Source organism: Platalea leucorodia (genome assembly GCF_965183815.1).
Source record: "Platalea leucorodia genome assembly, chromosome: 19".
NCBI classification, from domain to species: domain Eukaryota; kingdom Metazoa; phylum Chordata; class Aves; order Pelecaniformes; family Threskiornithidae; genus Platalea; species Platalea leucorodia.
In genome coordinates this window covers 4,937,365-4,958,193 of record NC_138841.1, presented here as the reverse complement: position 1 = coordinate 4,958,193, position 20,829 = coordinate 4,937,365, and the positions used below count along the sequence as shown (strand labels likewise).

Sequence of the window (20,829 nt, the reverse complement as noted above, 5' to 3'; positions counted from 1 at the left end):
TGACGGCGGCGCCGGGGCCGGAAGCCGGAAGGCGGCGGGACGGGGGTTCCGCGTTCGCGGGAGCGGCGGGGCGGGGGCTGGCGGCGGGCGCCGCGCTCCGCCCGAGGCGGCTGCGGGGCCATGACCGAGTACAAGCTGGTGGTGGTGGGGGCCGGCGGCGTCGGCAAGAGCGCGCTGACCATCCAGCTCATCCAGAACCACTTCGTGGACGAGTACGACCCCACCATTGAGGTGAGCCGGGGCGGGCGGGGCCGAGCCGGCGGCCGGAGGCGCGGCACCGCCGGCGGGGCCGATCCCGGGCGGGAGCTGGGTGGGAATCGGGCCCGGAGGCTGCTCCCGACGTTTTGTTTTTTGCTTAAAAAGGCAGATGTGAGATCAGAGCGCGCAGGATGAGAAATTCTGGGGAAACTCTTTCAAAGATGTTGAAAGAATGTCTTTCAAAGAAAAGAATAGCAAAGAATATCTTTAAAAAAATATTTCAAAGGCTGTTGCATGTTCTGCTCCTTGCTTTCTAAAGCAGAGTGCAGGCAGCCAACAACGGCAAGGCGAAAAGTCCCCACCGATCCACGTAGGTTGTAGAGCCCGGTCACGATACTGTAGTGGTGGTATTTATAATATTTTTTTTTTCCTGTCTAGCAATTGAGGAATTTCTCACTGCAAACGGGATTTTTCTCTTTTGTGAGAAAGGTCGAGAGCGCTTAGAGTAACGTTTTAAACGCTGATAGTTTTAGATACTGGTATTTTTTCATTGGGGGGGTAAAAAAGCTCATCTGAATCATACTTGTCGTCTTTATTATTATTTTTCCTTAATAACGCCCGAGGTGGAAAGACGTAGTGCAATGTTTTTCTCTAATCTGAACTTTGCTTGTGTATTTTGCAGGATTCCTATAGAAAGCAGGTTGTTATCGATGGAGAGACGTGCTTGTTAGACATCCTGGACACTGCGGGACAGGAGGAGTACAGCGCCATGCGTGATCAGTACATGCGGACTGGGGAAGGATTCCTCTGTGTGTTTGCCATTAACAACAGTAAATCGTTTGCTGATATTAACCTTTACAGGTACGATCTGGGCCTTTACCGCAGGGAGGGAAGACTGGAAAAGGCATCGCACCCGTTTGCTGTTAGACCCAGTGAAGACTAAATAATAGAGAAATGTTCAATCTCCCGCTTCTTTCAGAAAGTTTTTCAAGGTTTTCCGCGTTCTGTGTCTGTATGCTATCAGTTGAGAGTGGGGCAGTTACCTGGGTTGTTGTGTTGATCAAATGATACTTAGAGCATGCAGAACACGATCGCTAAGAAAACGGGTGAGAAGGCAAACACGCATCAGAGCAGAGTTGTACGTGGACCAGAAGATGGAGCCTAGGAAGTCTGCAGACGTACCGCTGTAGGTTAGAGCCCCTGAGGTCCTGTCCAGCTTTAATACGTATTTTTGTAGTGCAAGGTTGCTCGAATACTGAACTGAACCAGCTTTTATATTTAGACAATAGATCCTAACTTGTTTTCATTTGTCTTTTTAAAGAGAACAGATCAAGAGAGTGAAAGATTCAGATGATGTGCCAATGGTGCTAGTTGGGAATAAGTGTGATTTGCCCACAAGAACAGTAGACACAAAACAGGCTCAAGAATTAGCAAAAAGCTATGGAATCCCCTTCATAGAGACATCTGCTAAAACAAGACAGGTAAGATGCTTCCATTCTTGGGCTGACTTCTTCCTGTATGCTAAATGCAGAATGGTCTAACATTTTCCCCTGTACTTTTTTTCTTATCTACAGGAGTAAGCATTTTTTAATCCATTTGCAATTTTTTGCTTTTGATTTCCCCACTCACTCTTAGCTTGAGAGCGTTCCGTTTTTATCACTGGGCTAGCTCAGTACACAAATCACTTCAGACTTGTATTGGTTTTCTTTCAAGCGGGTCACGTTCGTAAGACGAGAGCTTTATCTGCTCTTGCTGCGAAGTGGTCAGACTGTGCGGTTACTCATCCCAGACCTGTTCGGTTTTCTTGGCTTCTTAATGAAGGCCAATTATAAGATTATGTTTACAGAAAGAATTCCCCAGGCTGGAGTAATGGACTTCTTCGGAGTTGCGTTGAATATGTGGCTCTGTCCAGTCAGCCTGTGTTCTCCCTCCGTCAGTGTGGAATGAAGCAGAAAAGGTGCAGTTATTAAGCAGTAGCCAGAAAATCCCAAGGATTCTAAACCAAAGGCGATTAGCCAAGGCGTAGCGCGTTTCCTGCACGGGACCTCTCTACAGTTACAATTTGCCTTGTTTCTTTTAATGGCCGTTAGCCCGGATGTTTGCCTCGGAGGAAGAGTTAAGAGTGTAAGTGGAGAGTTTTGGACATGCGTGCTAGTTTCTTCCTCTTATAAGCTATGGGATAAGTTGGCTGCTACTCTTCTGTAGAAGTATGTCTTTCAAATATGTTAAGGGATCCTGTGATGGAAAGAACAGTGATCTCAAAAGCTTCAGGAAAGAAAATACTTTACCTGGATCATTTGCATTCAGGGTGTGGAAGATGCTTTTTACACACTGGTGAGAGAGATCCGGCAGTACCGGATGAAAAAGCTCAACAGCAATGAAGACGGGAATCAAGGCTGTATGGGATTGTCTTGCATTGTGATGTGATAAGGTGAGCTGTAATTTAAGTTTTTCATGGGCTTCTCGTCTGTATGTCTTTCAGTCATTGATAAGCATGGCTTAGAAACGCTACCTCCCGTAGGTGGGTTTTTTTCCCTATTTCACAGCCCATTGATACCCAGAGATTTAGATCCTACAATTAATTACTTCTCCAAAATTTTTTAGGTTCCCCCCCCCAGATAGTGAAGCTTAAGAAAAGGAAATTCCATTCACAGCAACCTTTTGGCCGTAGCCTGTGGATTTCCACTTTTCCACTGAATTGATAATTGCATGATTTTCTGTATCATTCTTGTCAGTGTCTCCTTCCTTTGGGAAACCATTTTGACTATTTGGAGAATGTGTAATTTCTGTCTTGTACGCAAGAAGCACCTGAGCTAGAAAGAGTGTGCACAATTCTGCAGTCGCCATTTGCTGCTGATTGATTGACTTCTGTGCAGCGCATCTTGAGCTGTGTTCCTCTGGAATACGCCCTGTTCGAAGATTAACCAAATAAAATAATGCGAGTAATGAAATCTATGAGTTCCCCATCTGAGTGAAATTCTTTTCAACAGTTATCTAAAAGATGTTGCTCATCACTGTACAAACAGGTAGACCAGTTCAGGACTCGTACTACACTGTTGCACTGCACCTCCGTCGCAAAGTTGGACAGCAGCTAATTAGAGATGCCTTTCTGTTCCAGATGCCAAGAATTCGTGGTTCAGATGTAGCTGCTGGACGAGTCTCGATGCTACTGTATTGCGTCTCATGCTGATGCCCTGCAGTATTTTGGTGCCAGTGACCAGAATCTTGGTACCAGTTGATTAGCACAAGGTCCTTTTCTGTGCTCCATCTGAAGAGAACATCTATGGCATCTACCTCCTTGCTCAGCTAACGGAGCAGTCGCATCTCTTGATGTGCTGGGATTCTTTTCTCACTGTGTTATCTGGGTTTGTTCAAGAAGAAAACCAGTCACAAGAAAAGCGAACTATAGAGACTAAATGCTGTGAAAAAGATGACACTTTACCTCTAGAGTAAAAGCTAGAAATGATGTTTGTCCCCTTTCTATTGGATTCTGATTTGCAGTGCTGTCAGAGGAATGGCACTAATCGTTGCTTGGCAGGTAATGTCAGAAATGGTTTTGCTGCCATGAATGCTCCTGTCACGTATCGGATTGGTATCTGCTCTCTGTGCACCCGTACAGCGTATTTGCAACACCTCCTTTGTGCCAGGAGTACCACTTAACTGATCCTTCATTTTCTGTAATAAAAAGGAGATCACTTTCCTAACTTAAGTGCCTGTTTTCAAGAAGATTTGAAGTTGTCCCCTGTTCCCTTGGGTTGAGGAAAACCCCAAGGACTGGAATTTCTCGGGAGCTTGTTGTCTTAAGCAGGCAAGTCTTGTGTGGGTGCTCTCTTTGCCTGACAGGATACTAAAACAGGAATTTGTAGGCTGGAGGATCCAGCCGGCACTTGTAAGACTCTTGAATTAGGGAGGGGGACATACTGCATCTGTTTTTTACTTTCTTTGTAGGTGGAACTGTTTATATTCTGTATTGTTTTTCTGCAGCATTCAGATCTCTTCCAAGTTGGACCAAATTAGTCAGCTGTTCATTTTTAACATTAACTGCCAACATTTATGGGCAGCTTCTCAATAGTTAATCTAGTAACTGGAGGTTAGTTAGTTTGGACAGCTGTTATTCAGCTCTGTCTGTAATTTGCAAATGATTTTATTCTGAATTATTTTCTTACCACCACACCGTAAACGTAGTCTCTTCAAAATGTCTCTCTGTAAAATGCAGTTGGAGAGTCTCCTTGTCAGGGAAGGAGTGTGGGATTTCAGGTTGACTGGTGCAGTGGTTGTCACGGACTTCGTGTGTCCAGACGGAGGGGAGAAGGCAATGAGCTATAACAGAAAACTGAGCTAGCTTCTGATTGCAGCATCCTTGCAAAATGAGGAAGGAAGTGAGCTCAGCGATGACTACGCAGAAGGTGCATGATATACTGATGGGAATTCTGGGCTTGTTCTGACAGCCTCGAAGTACGAGAGAATTACTGCGTAAGCTGTGCGAGTTCTTCCTAGAACAAAACATTGTCACCTCACATAATGAGTACAAGCGTGGTCACTGTTGCAAAACCTACCGGAGTTCCTTGGAATACTGTGTCCTTCCCTAGTTCTTGTGCTGCTGATGCTGGATTCTGTTCTGTGTGGTCAGGCAGTGTATCCCACAGCAAAGCTGGATCCCCAGTTACTGTCTGGTGGAAGAGTAATGAGCCTTCAGCCAACAGAGGGAGCGTTCAGGCAGCCAGCCCAACCAGCGTGAGCAGAGAAATTGCAAGGGGCTTAAGTTCAGTTTGTTGGTGTCAGATTCATACATCTTAATTTGAAGTTCTCAATTTCAAATGGAAATTAGAAATCAGTAAATGCTGAGAGAATAAATTGTTCCTTTTAATATTGCTTCCTTCACTACTTACATTCTTAATTCTCTTCTTGGAATGAAGAGGATCAATCTGCATCACGTTTTCTTTATCCATGATAATCCTTATAAGTACTTTTTGCAATTTATTTTACCCTTGACTGATGTGACACTGATAAGAATTAAAAATCCAATATTTTTACATAAAATATTATTTTCCAGCAACATACACAGAGGTGGGCAGCATTACGGATAGCATTGGCTGTGACTCGAGTTGAGTTTGTTTGAAGATGGTCTCATGCCTGCAAGTTAAACGTGACAGAATTACCGTCACCGCAAGCTGTCATGTCTGTAATCGGCAAGCAATGTTCTTCTTTTATGTAGTGCAAGAAAAGACGTTATTTGTGAAAGCGTTCTTTGAGCACTGTGGCAGGAGATGACTGTCTGCTTCTAAAGAGATGTGTGACGCACTGTTGTCCACTTAATAAAATTACCCGTGGAAATGATAGCTTTTGGGATACACATCTGGTCACATAGACTCAGCGTTTTGGGAAGCCAGCAATGCGGAGTTGGCAATATGTTTGAATGGTGAGATCCTGTCATCTGGGTCCGTGTATGTTTTTCGATTATTTGGGAAACTTGGGAGTTTCTTTCCTGGCAAGCAGGAGTGCAGAGTTCAGAGCATGACTGCCCGCTGCCCGCGGCCACGGGAAACCTTTTGCAGCTGGCATTTGATGTTTGAAGGTTGTGTGGTCAAGTATGGAAAATTATTTCTTTTGGGTGGAGGTTCATCATAGTAATTCTCTACATTGCATGGCGTGTTCTAGTTGTCATTAAAAATGTACTAGGTGTAACTCCAAAAGTTGTGAATTCCAGAATTGTGTGGGAACTGGCAAATGGATCTACTTTCTCTTTGGTGTTCCCTTTCTCTTGGGCTATATCAGGTCTTACAAGGGAAGAAGGCCTGGTAAGAATAGGTTGGTATGTATTTCACCTTTGGAACCTCAGAGGAGGATGCATCAGCTTTTCGGATGCTGCAGAGCTGCCCTACACAACTGGTACTCCCATCTGCATTATTTTAGGTTCAAATCTAGTGAGCGCTACAAAATCAGGGTGTTGCGCTAGTCCCGAGTATGAAATAAATGGTTGGACTTTGTTTCCAGCTGTCTATTTAAGAGAACCCTGATGTCGGTGGCAACTGAGAGAGAATTGTGGAAGGACAAAACCCCGAGAACTTTTAGGACAATTATTTACAAGATAAGCACAGAAGTTTTTGCACAAGACGGGTCCTTGGAAAAGGTGGTTTTGTAGATTTAGTCTGAATGTTGTTATTTAGAACTAACAGCACAACACTGTCTTAGTGCCAAGCTAACTTTACTATCTTGACTGGGAAGAACAGGCACAAACAACTTTGAGGTAAAATATTAAAAAAGGGTAAAGCTCTTGTTCAAAAATTGCAAGTGCCAATAACTGAAAGAAGTGTTTCTGTTGTTATGGACTGAGAAGAGCTGTTGAACGAGATGGTATAACTCGGTGGCTTGTTACTGTTAGTGTCCCCACTCCATGGTCTTGTTCAAACAACAGTGCTCAAATTTTGTTCTTACTGTCATCAGCAGGACTTTGGATAGTAACCGTGATGCTTAAGCCATCATAATTTTTAGTACAGTTCAATGACTTAGAACTGGATTTCAAGCAACTTCAGGCCTATGGGGGGAAGGAGAGTAGTGGAAGTTTGAATTACATTCTCATCCTCTGTGTGGTCTTCCTTTATTCCCCAAGCCTTGACTGACTGTCTGTGTATAACCTCCAGGATGGTAGGGAACTGTTGGGATCTGGACTTTTTATCCAAGGGCTAATTTGTTGTTACTTTGTATAATTATTTGCTTTCAATAATGCATCTCTCTTGGTTTGAATTGAAGTAAATTATTTTGCTTCTTAAATAACTTTTTTAAAGAATAAACTTTGAATTCTTTGGTGGTTTCTTTTGTGGTAGTGATCTGGGCATGGGATCCACAACTGGCTTACAGAAAACTTAGAACAATGCTATCCGCTTTCTCTGCGGGATCTAGGTCTGCTCAAATTGTCACTTCTGTAATGTGGCACGAACGGCTGTATCATGGATGTTCACTGTAGCACGAGTAAGCAGTGAGAGTGGCTTTGAGAGGTACCATAGGCCTGTTCCAGAGTCCAGGTTTAATGACTTCACCAGTCTGGGCCGTGTCACGCATCTTGCGTTAGTGTTGAGTCTCTACATTGGCACTGGGGTCCCTCGTAATATTTTTGCTGACTCTGCCCTTGGAAAGGATGCTTGCTAAGTCAAAGAAAGGGGGAGGGGAAATTTCTTTACTTGGTGTTCCAAGAGTGAAATCTGCTATAAAGTTATTGCTGTGTCCAAGTCATGCTCTCTATTAGGCTTTTAAGTTGCTTAATTCAGTCTTCTAAAATACTTCCCTGTTGGCTTTCCTCCTGCAATAAGGCAGCTTGTCTTGCACCACACAGTAAGTGTGCTTTAGGCGCGTTTCTCCTAAGACATTGTGTCAGGCCTCTGGAAGCCAGAGTCCAATCTGTTTTCTGTGCAAGAACAGACTCCTGGTAACAGGGGTATAAAACTCCTTGCACTGTGTAGTAGCCTGTTCCAAAAGGAGAGATTCAGAATATGAGCACAGGTGAGTGCCTAAAAGCAAGGGTTTTCTTGGCCTATTAGGAAAGCCTTCCTCCAATGTGGTTGTTACCTGTAACAATCTGTTCCTAGAAACTAGTTCACGCTTTAAGGACTTAGTGACTTTTGTTGCATACTGGAACTGAGGCTGATTTAAACAGCCCTCGAGGAATGGTGGAGGGAATGACTAAGAGCAATGTGGGGAGAGAAGAACTTGCTGAAGCTCTTCTTCGTGCAAGGTGCTGTTGATCAAAGGCACAGCCCATCAAGGAGTGCCCTTGATGAGTTTCCACGTTACCTCCTCTCTGTTAATACTTTTCTTCTTCAGGAATCGAAACCATTTTCTAGCAAAACTTGCCCCTGGGCTTCTATTTGGACAGCTACCCCTGTGATGTGGCTGCTCTGCTAGGTGAATTAGAGGAAGATCCTGCTAAATACCCCGAACTGCCAGATTTCTGGCGTGTTTGGCCATTTTCCTTTGACTACACCTAGGTGGAATGAAGGCGGCTCAGAGAGAAGAGTGTGGGGTTTTAGAGCCACTCTGAAGCCTCTGGGTGTGAATCACTTTCCAGCTGAAAGAGAGCGGGAAGATGGCTGTTTGCATTCAGTGCTTCAGTTTAAAGAGGCCGTAGATCTAACTTTAGCACAGCATACCCAAGCTTTACTCATATTTCTACCATGAACCCAACTAAGTTGACCCTGTGATTTAAAAAGCTTAGGGGATCAAGACACCTCTCGAGGAAGATGACCTCTGTACCCTAAAGGTTATTTTTGGTTTCAGATGTGAATCCCAAGGTCTTGATATATCCAGAAAGGTTAGGGGCAGATATAGTCCCTGTGGGAGAGCAAACAAGCAGGATCCAGTTTTTATTGAAATTAAATGAAATAGTCAAACAATAACGTGGTGTGGGGACTCACAAACTGGGGAATGACTAAGAACAAGAGTAGTTCAGAAACTGAAGACTGCTATCAGCATGAGAGAGGAGACCGGGTATTAGAGATCAAGACTGTCACAGCATCCCAGCTTTGCCCCGTTGGCTGCACCTCTGCATTGGAGGGGAAATCAGTCTATATCTTGGGGAGTAGCGGGGCTAAAGCTCCCTGAATTCTGGAGAGTTTCTTAATTGTAACTCAGCATGTTTTGAAGTTGTACACATCAAATAGTGATCTTTCAGAAAGAGTTCCTGGGTGCTCTGGACGTTATCTCAGCTGGAGATGCTGCACCAGGTCTCAGCTCCTCTGACTTCGCTGGCTGCTTGTGTCACAAGCTTCCCGTCCGCCTGTGGACAAAATCTGTGACTTGTTATTTCTAGTTCTGCATCTTACGCAAGTAACTTGTTCACTTATTCCAGCCACCTTCTGGGACAAGGCCTTTTCATAGCTGTTCCTACAAAATACAGCACATGAAGCCCGTACATGCCTGTATAATTCCAAACAATGTTGTCTTTTCCAGGGGTGCTGGTTTTTCTGTTCCCTTCAATGTTATGACCAAAGTCACATTTTAAATCAGCAGCAAGACTATGCTGACTATAGCCTGAATGCTTGGCCTGATTTCAGTGCGGTTTTTCAACTCCATCAAGAAGTGAAGTATAAACAAACAGGAAAAGACTCTGTTTCAAACCAAAACTATTGTATCCTTCTGACCTGTTCAGGCTTACCACCGGGAAGCTGAGTCAGAAGCTCAGAGTTACCCTGGCAACATGCAGGGCACTACAAATTCTGGCCATTTTCTTCAGACAGGAGCTGTTTTCCAACGTCGTGTGAGAGATCTGAAGAAGATTTGAGGAGACCCGAAAGGACTGAGTACAGCCCTCAATGCCTGTGTGCTAGAAAGAATCTACTTAAAACAAACCGAGAAATACTTCCCAAACTGATACCCCGCTCTGCCAGATCCGAGCCACTGTGTGTAGCTTAAGGGAGGAGTTTCTTGCCACACCTTGGGTTGTAGTAAGTGCTGGTCTCTGTAAGATACACCTTGGTTATGGCTCACCACGTACAGAACTGAATATCACCTTACTATTATGATACAAAGTTTTATAAAGGCAGTTCCTGAAAAGCTCAGGAACAAAATATAGCTCCTTGCGCTTTCCTTTTGTTTGTTTGATTCAGCTGGGAAGATGTGAGGACACCTGTGCAACTCCTGTTGCTAAAATGCAGTCTTTCAAGTAGATCCCTCTCTCAGGAAAAATCTCTGAATAGCACGCTGGTTGGTGGGAGCACGTCATTTGTAGCTATCCACAGCTCCTGTTCTGATGAAAACATCAGCCCCGTGCCTTAGGGATTTCCTTGAAACCATTGGTTCAGCACAGAAGACCTCAGTTTTAGTCTCTCTTAACAGACTGACTTCCACAGTCCACTTTAGAAAGGTGTAACTGTCCTGGGAAGTAGGAATCTGGCCAGACAACAGGTGAAACTCCACTAAATGTAAAATGAAAGCCTAATTAAAAAAAAAAAAAAGTTAAATTTGAGCCCTGGGTTCACCTGTTTCAGTGCAAGCGCTTGTGGTTGCACTTTAAATAGTCTTCTGGTTGATCTCTGTTCTCCTTTTAGAGTGGGAGAGTCTAATTACAGGGAAGGGAAAGCAGTAAAATTAGTGTTAGGCTGTTGTGCAGTCAGTCAGCTACTTGAGCTCTGTTACAGTAGGCTGTTACTTGAGGCTCTGCAAACGTGCTGCAAAGATGTCACGGGTGAGAATTCCAGGTAGGTCTGAAAGCAGGTAGTGAGACAAGGAGCCACGGGGCAGCGTTAGCCTGCAGCCTCTGCGATTTTGATGGTGTGGTATCTTTGCCGTCCAGGGGACCTCGCTGGGGGCTTTGAGTGTTTTTCCTCCTGCTCGGAGACATTTTTGGATAGCACAGTGAAGAAATAGCATTATTGTTTAAATCTTGCTCTGCTTGTACTGAAGAAAAGTATTGTCCCTCCTGCAGTGTAATGTATCCTGTCATGATACCGTTAAATCACTGTGGAAGGGGTCAGAGGGATTTCGGGAGTCTCTGGTCAGCCTGGCTAAGCTCAGAAGACGTGGGGTGCTGCAGGCCCGAGGGGATGGGGGACACAAGCGGGGCAGCAGAGCAGGGCCAGCCAGGCTTTGCAGAACAGTACGGAGGGACACGTGACTGTCCTTACAGAGCCCTGAAGAACACCGGCACCAAACAGTTCTGATAAGAGCACATTTAGAGTCGCAGTGCTGTGCGGTGTGATAGCCGCTGTCCTAGTACGTGAAGCTAGTATTAAAGCCTGGCCCTGCAACATCAGTGGGAGTTTGTTGACCTTCATGAGTGTAATTTTCATCCACTAAAGAGATGAAAGGTCAAACTAGGCATTTCTGGGATGCTTCGTTTGCAAATGAGTATGTGGAGTTCAAATGCCAGACTTATGTTCTGCAGGCCGGACTTTGGGAAGCCAACAGCTGGTGACTTGTGGTGCCAGAGCTCCAGCCTGAATTTTCTGGGTCAGATGGAAAGGGCATGAGTTCCTTCCCCAAAATGTTGATGCCACGCTGTATGACCAGGAGTGAGGATCTGGGGAACTGCAGTGTCTCAGCTGTCTGATCCTGTTAGTGAATAAGTGGAGATGTGACCATAGGCAGCGGGAGGATGAAACTTAGCATCTTTGAAATGACCATCCATCCTGATCTTCACAAAGGATGGCGAGTCATGGACAAAAAATAGCAAAGCAGCCCCAGTGCTTCAAGTCACTAAAGTATTTGCTTTCTTGTTCAGGCAGGAGAATGCTGTTCTGCCCTCTTAAGTTGTTCCTGTGCTCTTCTGCATCCCTGCGCCTGGACACAGGTGTAGGGAGAGACCTTCCAAGACAACTCAGTCTTATTAGATGACTTAGGTATCTGTTAGCTGCTTGTAGTGTTGACTGAGGTGATCTAGGTTCTAGAAAATGCTTTTCCCCTTGGACAGCTGCAGGGAAACCCAGAGACTGCTGTAAAGCAGAAGCTCTGCCAAAGAGCCTGAGGTTGGGTGGCATCTGCAGCGTGGTCCATTTATGCACACACCACCGAGGCTGTATCGTGGAACAGTCAACGCTGAACTTACATCTTTATATTGTACAAAGTGACAAGTACTGTTCTTTCTTTTGTAAGTGGAAGGCTTTGGCTAAACTTGTACTTTACTAATCCCTTTTTAATCATTGATGTGACGATTAGGCAAAAAGGCTTAGATTTTGAAGGGCTGATCACATCTGTTTATTTTGTTTCTGTTTTATCTCAAACAGCAAAAGACAAAGGTGAGTCTTGCTAGGCTTTTTATATGCTCTGCTATGTTACTGCCTAGACATGATCATTGGAAACAAACAGCAGTTACATGATCATGGTGATCGTTCAGCAGTTCGAGAAGATGCTATTTCTCAGCAGTGCCAGCTGTGCCCCTCACTGTTTCATTGAATGGTTCCAGCTTCTTGGTCCTTTGTTATATGAAGCTGCTATTTGTTAAATATTGTCCTAGCACCCCTGAGCTCCCGCTTAGGAGATAAACTTTTTTTTAGTGGAGTTCTTTCCTCTGTGGCAGGAAGTGAAACATTTCCCTTGCACCTATTCACACCTTTGTTGGGTTTTTGGGTTTGGGTTTTTTTCCCCCCCCTTTTTTTTTTTTTTTGACAGAGATCCAGCCTAAAGTAACTTTTTTTGAATGCATCCTGCTCCTAGTGGGTTTGATCCATGAGGGGACAGATCCAATGCTTCATCTCCTTTATTCAGGTTGAACTCCACAGTATGGTGCCCCTGCCCTCTTCTTCCTACTTCATGTTTGCTGAGGCCTGATGTGTCAGCAGCAACACTTCTTGCTGAGACACCTGTCATCCCAGAGTCCCTAACAGTGGGCAATAATGGGATAGTGCAAAAAACTGCATTTTGCCTTCTAAGAAGCACGTTGGGGCCCATCGATGATACAGCAGCTTTACAACAGCAAGCATCTTTTGTTACTGAAATCCTGGTGTTGTGACATTGCACTGCTGAGAAATGGACCTAGTGCCAGAATTTTCCCATGTGTTTGTAGCTCAGCACAAGCCCTTTTGCCTTACTGCATAACAGCAGGGAAAGGAAGCCCCTGTGTTATGCTCCCCCGCTAACCCAAGCTGGGACCTTGGAACTGCAAATTCAGGGCTACAGGGATAAACTGTTTTGATCCCCCCCAACACCCTGTGGGAAAAAAAAATGGCTAGGTTCATTACTGAAGGTCTCTTGTAGATCTGGCACACTTCTGCCATGAATGTCAGTCCTTTCTGCTTTGGTCCTCATCTGCTGACCATGTCCTGTCTGGCACGTCAACGGTGTGGTCCATCTTTTAGCACCGATCCTCACTACGCTTCATGCTGAGCTGCCAACCGCTGGCAAAACCTGCTCGATTAGTGTCCTTATGCTGCTATGCAAATATGTGCTTCTGGGAGATGTTGCCAGAAGAGCCCTTGGGTTCTTGTTTTATGGTATTTTGTTGGCAGTGGAAGGGCTTTGAACCTTCTTTCTCCTACTTCATAAAGCTCTAGCCAACCTTGTGCCAACGGCGACTTTCACAGGGCCATATTAGCTGGCACCTTTGCAGCATGCTGCACATGATGGGCTGAGAGGGCTCTAGTCCACACGATGGCTCCCTAGCTAGGAGCTCTTCAGCTGCACTGCGATGGCGGGAACTAAGTGCTTGGGCTGCCAGCTCTGTCCATCTCCATCTATACTTCTGTCTTTATCCTGACCAGATGCCTTGTGGAGCAAGTGGGTCTTGGGCTTCCTAGAGCTGTAAGGGCTCTGCCAGTCTTCCCCTCTTCCCCCCAGCGCATGCCCTTCCCAAGGACTTGCTTCTTTCTGGGCCTTTTTCGCTACTCTTGGGCTGAGGGTTGTATTTACCTTTTCTGGTGTGCTGGGGGTGTCTAGGTATGTCTCCAGCCCACTATGTGTGGCCCAGGCTCTGTAAGCTTCTTGCAAATTTTAGAGGTTGCTCAGAGTCTTCCAGGCAGCATGGAGCTGTAGGTGTCATAAGGAAATGACAGCTGAGCATTCAGCTGACTGCAAGGGGCACCCGCCTGCTAGGGTGGCTGGGAACCAGGTGCCTGTGTGACCCTGCACTCTGCTCCTTCTCCTTGCAGAGATGGATGAGGCAATGCGCTCCTTCGCAGAGAAGGTCTTTGCCTCTGAGGTGAAAGATGAGGAGATCAGGCAAGAGATCTCTCCTTTTGATGTGGAAGAGATCTGCCCCATCTCACGCCAGGAAATGAGAGTGCACATGATGCTTCAGGAGAGCGCTGCCACAACAGAAAAGCGGTGAGCAACAAGCGGGGCAGTTGGGGAAAGGAGAGGAGCATTGTCTGTGCATCCCCAGCCAGAGCTGGAAGAAAACAGGGGGAATGTAAATCAAGGCCTGTGAAAACAGCTCACCACACCCATGGGATAAATCCTTGGTAGTCCCAGGGCATCTCTCAGGTACTTCAGGGTTTCCTCTCCAACTGTTCCCACTGTTGGACAGAAAGACACCCTTGGCCTGTGCCCTGGGTGTCAGCACGGCAATGGCCACAGAGCTGTTGGAGACTTGGAGACCTTTCTCTGGAAAGGTGTGACTTTCCAAAGACCATGCTTGAAAGTCTATGGCTACTTTGTGTGCTGTGGCCTCTACTCTTGGCCGTGTCTGTTTAAGGTGCTCAGAAAGCACCAGTGAGATGATTCATGTTGTGCACAGTCGGAACATGGCTGTGGTAAGTGCCCCTGACCCTGCACCTCTGTGTGGCCATGGAGTCGGGGCTGTTTGCCTGAGGCTTTCCTCCCTGGTAGGAAGAAGCGCCTGCTCCGCCTGAAGACAATTGCACTGGCAGTCCCTGTGGCTCAGAAGTCTTTAACCAGACTGTCCACTATCGATGAGGTCATCTCTACCTCCCCTCTGTACCAGACTGTGCCTGACTTCCAGCGGGTACAGATCACAGGGGATTATGCCTCTGGGGTAGGTACTTGCATGGCTATACCCCTCCCCATGCTGACTACCACCGCATCGAGTCCCTGCCTGTCCCGCAGTAGTGCCCAGTATCACAGGAGTCTGTACCAGGTGCACTGGGGATAGTCTGTGTCTTCCAGCTCAGTCTGTCTCTCATGAGCATCTGATGGTGCCCTGCTGCATCCCTCGAGAATCCGGAGCCGAATTCCTTAGCAGGAGTCTGTGGGGTGCTGCACGCTTCCCGTGGGATGCTGCAGACAGGGCAGAGGGGAGGGCATGGCATGGCAGGGTAGGCTGTGCTCGTTGCGTCGCAGCCTGCTGAGATCTATGTCACAGAATCCCAGAATAGCTGAGGTTGGCAGGGACCTCTGGAGGTCATCTGGTCCAAGCCCGCTGCTGAAGCAGGGTCAGCTCGAGCCAGGTGACCAGGAATGCTATCGCATCCTGTGCTAATTCATCTTCCGCAGCCTCCTAGTACATTTGTGCTGCTTCTGAGATACTGCTGGCAGGTTGCTCCCTCCTGGGCTGGAGCAGGTTGCTCAGCTTGGGTTGCATAGCAGAGGAGCAATTAGGGGAAGCTGAAAGTCCCTCCATGCACAGGCACGGTCCTTCTGCCATGCCTGTAGCTAAGCTGCAAGTGCTGCATGGTGTTCTCCTATGGTGCTCCGGTCTGACCTCTCTGGACTGCCCAGAACACTTGTCTGTGCAGTAAATCAAAACTTCTTGACACATTGGGTCAGTGTATGTTGTTGGTCCTGCTTCAGTTTCAGCCTGGGCTCCAAAAATAGCTTTTAGTGTTTCGCCTAGGCCTGGCTTCCACTTCAGTGCCAACTACAGTTTGCAGTGAGGAAGGTAAGAGGGGACGACAGCTGGAATTCATTGGTTCTGGCGTGAGGAGCTTCCCTTTGCCATGTCTAGGACTTTGCCTATCATGTCTTCTTTGCCCTGCTCAGGCAGAGCAGTGGGAGGGAGGGGATGATAAGGTACGTGTCTTGCTGTGAACAAAATTGTCCTCTTTACATCTTGGTGCACCAGCGTATCTCTCAGGCAGCTAGGTTCCAGTTGTGTGGTGGCATTCAGCAACGGCCCTCTTGCAGGTGACAGTTGAAGATTTTGAAGTTGTCTGCAAAGGCCTGTACCGTGCCCTGTGCATCCGGGAGAAATACATGCAGCAGTCTGTGCAGAGGTTCCCCAGGACCCCGTCTCAGTACCTGCGTACTATCGAAGGCGAGGTCTGGAGGGCGAGCGACAGTGGCCCAGGTACATCTAGGTACCTGGAGGGTTTTCCTCTCTGGCTTCAGCATGGGGTGGGCAGGGATCAGCAAAGGGTTGTGGAAGTGCTCCGCAGGGGAGTCGCTTGCCCAGGCCTCCTCTTCAGTGTGACAGTGGCGGGGCTGTCCCTGCCCTCTGCCTGGGGTGGAAGAGCATGGCAGGCTTGTGGGGTTTTGGCTGGCACCCTGTCCCTCATGGTATTATCCTTTTGGTCCAGTGTTCACCCCGCCAGTGAAGGATGGACAGGATCCCTTTGAAACTGGGAGTCTCGCCGAGGACCTGGGATACCACATCCAGATGAAGGATGGGGTAGTTTACGTCTATGGAGACAAGGCAGCGGTTGGCAGAAATGAGCCAAAGGACCTGCCCTACCCCAGCCTCGAGCACTTCGTTGATGACATGAACTTCCTCTTGGCCCTGATTGCGCAGGGGCCCGTGTAAGTGCACAAGCCAGCGCTGCTGGCTGCAGCTGCAGAGGTCCTGCCTCAGCAGGCAGAGGGAGGTCAGGGCAGAGCCAGGGCTGCCCTCTCCTCTTCCTGGGAGGAGGGAGGAACCCGCTGGTGACATACCTGCAGCCTGCTGGCTACCAAAGTCTCCTGGCTCTTGTCAGCCGTCTTGATTGGGGTCTTAAGCAAAGTCAGCATTCAGGGATTGGAGACATGCCCTGCCGGTATGCTCACACCTGGCCAGGCCTCCCTTCGAAGCTCTGTAATGGAGCCAGGAGAAGCACCTTAGGGAAGCAGGCCAGACCAGCATGAGCTCCTCCACCTCAAGTGAAAGCTGCATCCCTGTGTTTGACGGGCCGTGCCCCTGTGTTGAGGGTTAAGGAGCCCAGTCACTGTTCTGCCCTTTGCTTTCACTAGTAAGACCTACGCTCATCGGCGCCTGAAGTTCCTCTCCTCCAAGTTCCAAGTGCATGAAATGCTAAATGAGATGGAGGAGATGAAAGAGCTGAAGAACAACCCCCACCGGGACTTCTACAACTGCCGGAAGGTAAATGGCAAGGCTTACAGCCCTAGTGACTCTGAAGACGAGCTTCTTGGTGCCTTCTCCTCCCTGAGAACTGGATATAACAGTCAAAGTCTGTGGCACCTACATTGTTCCTGCTCATGGGATGGTGCTGACTGGGCTGCTCTTGGCCTAGGCCTATTGTGTTCATCTGCTGGGCTGAGCCGTGCTCCCCACACAACCTGGGCTCACCTAAGGGGTTTGTTAGCCTCCCTGTGATGGTACCCAAGCATCCCAACTTGGAAGCTTGATCGCTGTCCCTCTGGTTTCTCAGGTGGACACACACATCCATGCTGCAGCCTGCATGAACCAGAAGCATCTTCTGCGTTTCATCAAGAAATCATACTGTGTGGATGCTGACCGTGTAGTTTATCATGCCAAGGGCAAACAGCTCACCCTGAAACAGCTTTTCCAGCAGCTCAATCTGCACCCCTATGACCTGACAGTGGATTCTCTGGATGTCCATGCTGTAAGTGGTAGGGCATTTACTGTAAGACCACTCTTGGGTCACTCTCATCCACCCCTGTAGGCATGGCTTTTCCGCTCCCTGTGTACCCGTGACATGTTGTGCATGTTAGTGTTTGTGGCAGGATGTAGCAGCTCCTGGCTTTCCCATTTTGGGTTGTTTGGATCAGTCCCTGCTCAGCTGGTATGCTTGGACCCAGTGTGTGTGTGTGTGGTATTTGCCCCTGATCCTCCCTACTCCAGGGGCGGCAGACATTTCAGCGCTTTGACAAGTTCAATGCCAAGTACAACCCTGTGGGTGCCAGCGAGCTGCGTGACCTCTACCTGAAGACAGAGAACGCTATCAATGGCGAGTACTTTGCTACCATCATCAAGGTGAGAATACAGGGGAGGAGAGAGCAGTTAAGCTGTGGTGCTGCTGTGCCCAGGGGCTGGAGGGTCCCCGTGCAACTGTCTGTTCTGGTTTGCAGGAGGTTGGCTCTGATCTGGAGGATGCCAAGTACCAGCATGCGGAGCCTCGCCTCTCCATCTATGGGCGATCAGCTGATGAGTGGCCCAAGCTAGCTGGCTGGTTCAACAAACATCGGGTCTATTCCCCCAACATGAAGTGGATGATCCAAGTACCCAGGATTTAGTACGTGCCGTGGGTCTGAGAGAGCACTGTGCCTTACGGTGCACTATACCTTATTTTTTATCCTGAAGGGATAATGGGGACCGTGGGCCACGTTGTTCCTCTGCTAGCAGCTAATCTCTGTCTCTCTGTCCACAGTGATGTGTTCAGGTCTAAGAATTTCCTCCCACACTTCGGGAAGATGCTGGAAAATATCTTTGTTCCTGTGTTTGAGGCAACTGTCAATCCTCAAGCCCACAAAGAGCTGAGTGTCTTTTTACGCCACGTGAGTGTCACCTGATGATGTTGTCAGGGTGTGGTGAGCCCTCACATTCCTGTTTGTGCACAAGAAATGGGGTATTGGCCGTGACGTGGCAAATGTCGTCAGTGAGCTTGTGGCCCTACTGCCACATTCTGGGGAAGGGGGTGTGTGCGCAGAAGTGCTGGGAGGGGTCAGATTCCCTGAGCTGGCTGCCGTGAGGCCATGAGGAATGCTGCCCACTCACCTCCTGGAGAAGTGGTTTGGTGTGAGCTTTATTTCTAGCCCTTGATAGAGCTTGGGGGTTTGTGAGGAGCAAGGTCTACAACCTTGCCCCTGACTCTGCTCTTGGTTGGGGCAGGGGTATGGGCTACAGCTGGGCTATGGCAAGCTGCAGCGGGGCAGGGTGAGCCAGCCTCCCTGGGCATGATGGGGTGGGGAGCTTTAAGATGCAGCTTTTTTGTTACCTTGCCAAGCAGATCACTGGCTTCGACAGCGTGGATGATGAATCCAAGCATAGCGGACACATGTTCTGCACTAAAAGCCCAAAGCCAGAACAGTGGACTTCTGAGAAGAACCCATCGTACACCTACTATATATACTATATGTATGCCAACATCCTGGTGCTTAACAACCTACGCAGGTGAGGCCCAGGATCCGCGAAGGGACCTGCGATGGGCTGGCAGAAGGGGGGCTGCCTCATGAGCTGTCTCAGCTCTGTGATTGTTGGTGTGGAAGAAGTGGGGCCCTCCTTGCTCTGCCACCAGCGTAGTCTGGAGCTTCGTGTCCCAGGGCAATCCAAACACTCCTTGGTAGGAAGTGTGATGGACTGGGGTGAGAACTTTGGCACTGCAGAGACGCATCTATTGCGTGCACAGAGGAGAAAAGAGATCAAGTATTGTGCTCCTAGGTCAAGCTGGACTCTTGGGGACCCACTGGTGGGGACAGAGCTGGACCTGAAGTCAGGGAATCTGGCATCACATGCTACCTAACCCTGCTGCTTGCCTTGTCCTTCTTCCATGTGCCTAGGCAGCGCGGTATGAACACGTTCCTCTTCCGACCGCACTGTGGGGAAGCTGGGGCCATCACACATCTGCTTGCAGCCTTCATGACAGCTGATAATATCTCCCACGGTCTCAACCTCAAGAAGGTAAGTGGAGTAGTCTGCCACAGAGCAGCCCAGGCATGGCAGAGGAGGAGAACACGTTCACAGCCAGCCTCCGCTGTAGCTGACAGTTAATTGTGCCTCTGCTTTAGACTGACACAGACAGCCTGGCTTCAGGCAGGTGTTACGTGATTCTCTGGGTTTCTCCAGGCACATTTGGGGATGTAGCTGAGAAATGTATTCAGATTTCAGGGGTTCAGGCTCACAGACCTATCATTGGATATGTCTGTTATCATTGGAGCCAGCTGAGTTCTGAAATCAGACAGGTTTGAACTCACTTGGCCTCTCGTGCTCCATGTGGGCCCAGGAGGATTGCTAGCTTGCCTATCTTTTTTTCTTGCACACATGAGCTCTCTGCACCAGGTTTCCTGGCTGGGGCACTGGGCTGATCTGAGGAGTGGTGGAGGGCACAACAACTTTATCCCTAACCTGGTAACTCTGCTCATCTTTGCAGAGCCCGGTGTTGCAGTATCTGTACTTCCTTGCCCAAATTCCCATTGCTATGTCCCCACTCAGCAACAACAGCCTCTTCCTGGAGTATGCGAAGAATCCATTGCCTGACTTCCACCAGAAGGGCCTCATGGTGTCCCTTTCTACAGATGACCCCATGCAGTTTCATTACACCAAGGTACAAGCGTGAGCTGATCACCTCCTACTCTCTGAGCACTGGGGCTGGGACTGCGTGGGCCTCGTTTTTCGGGGAAGCCAGCAGCATTTGCAGAGGGTCCGGCATGCTGGGCTGTCTCTGGGACAGCCCTTGCGGCAGCATGGGCTGTGCCGGCAGAAGCTGCTGGCCTCTAACAGAGCCTGTGGCTGCAGGAGCCCCTGATGGAGGAGTACGCCATCGCTGCCCAGGTCTTCAAGCTCAGCACCTGTGACATGTGTGAAATTGCCAGAAACAGCGTCCTGCAGTGCGGGCTGTCCCATGAGGTGGGTGCCCTTCGGGGGAGGGTGGCCGGGCCCTGCCCGCAGTGGTCCCTGCCCGCCTGAGAACGGGGACCAGGGCAGCAGCTCTGCGTGCTCAGGGCAGGGCTCCGCCGCGAGGCCTTGAGGGAGCCTGGCACCAGCCTCTGAGGTCTGTGCCGCTGTCCTGGTCTCTGGCAGGAGAAAGCCAAGTTCCTGGGTGAAAACTACCAGGAAGAGGGGCCCCAAGGCAACGACATCCGGAAGACAAACGTGGCCCAGATCCGCATGGCCTACCGCTACGAGACCTGGTGCTACGAGCTCAACCTCATCGCCGAGGGCCTGAAAGCCGACTAGGAGCGTGGGCGGACTTCTGGACTTGGAGGCAGCGCCCGGGCTCAGCGGGAGCCGGGCCGGGGCTGCCCAGGGGCGGGCTCGGACCTTGGGGGCCGGGGGGACGCGGGCTCCGGGGCGGCGGCCGCGCAGTAAAACCCGGTCTGTCAGCAGCTGCCTGCGGCCTGCGGCGGGGGGCGGGGCTG

General features: G+C 48.7%; 2 protein-coding genes across 5 annotated transcripts; both read left to right on the top strand.

The window, feature by feature from the left end:
• The first annotated feature begins 41 nt into the window (after nt 1-41).
• NRAS (NRAS proto-oncogene, GTPase) lies at nt 42-7,111 on the top strand. 3 transcript variants are annotated; one of them, XM_082330375.1, is made up of 5 exons: nt 42-231; nt 881-1,059; nt 1,520-1,679; nt 2,506-2,629; nt 3,317-7,111. In XM_082330375.1, exons 1-4 carry the CDS (start codon nt 121-123, stop codon nt 2,623-2,625), a joined length of 570 nt encoding a protein of 189 aa, XP_082186501.1. In that variant the 5' UTR covers nt 42-120; the 3' UTR covers nt 2,626-2,629; nt 3,317-7,111. The 3 variants fall into 3 exon arrangements, with proteins under 3 accessions (XP_082186501.1, XP_082186502.1, XP_082186503.1); XM_082330376.1 differs by lacking the exon at nt 3,317-7,111 and adding an exon at nt 2,934-3,295; XM_082330377.1 differs by lacking the exons at nt 2,506-2,629; nt 3,317-7,111 and adding an exon at nt 2,045-2,498.
• On the top strand, nt 3,661-20,787 carry AMPD1 (adenosine monophosphate deaminase 1; the record flags this gene model as incomplete). 2 transcript variants are annotated; one of them, XM_082330371.1, is made up of 15 exons in its annotated part: nt 3,661-3,736; nt 13,773-13,947; nt 14,452-14,617; nt 15,706-15,868; nt 16,098-16,317; nt 16,744-16,873; nt 17,163-17,357; nt 17,597-17,728; nt 17,824-17,987; nt 18,123-18,249; nt 18,702-18,865; nt 19,252-19,372; nt 19,842-20,015; nt 20,207-20,317; nt 20,492-20,787. In XM_082330371.1, 15 exons carry the CDS (start codon nt 3,661-3,663, stop codon nt 20,645-20,647), a joined length of 2,274 nt encoding a protein of 757 aa, XP_082186497.1. In that variant the 3' UTR covers nt 20,648-20,787. The 2 variants fall into 2 exon arrangements, with proteins under 2 accessions (XP_082186497.1, XP_082186498.1); XM_082330372.1 differs by lacking the exon at nt 3,661-3,736 and having other exon boundaries at nt 13,865-14,375.
• Nucleotides 20,788-20,829: the final 42 nt, after the last annotated feature.

Bases quoted from the DNA above. Each gene is read 5' to 3' on its own strand.
- NRAS (XM_082330375.1), top strand. From the start codon at position 121: ATGACCGAGTACAAGCTGGTGGTGGTGGGGGCCGGCGGCGTCGGCAAG. The intron at 232-880 runs GTGAGCCGGGGC...TGTATTTTGCAG, and splicing joins AGTACGACCCCACCATTGAG to GATTCCTATAGAAAGCAGGT. The intron at 1,060-1,519 runs GTACGATCTGGG...GTCTTTTTAAAG, and splicing joins GCTGATATTAACCTTTACAG to AGAACAGATCAAGAGAGTGA.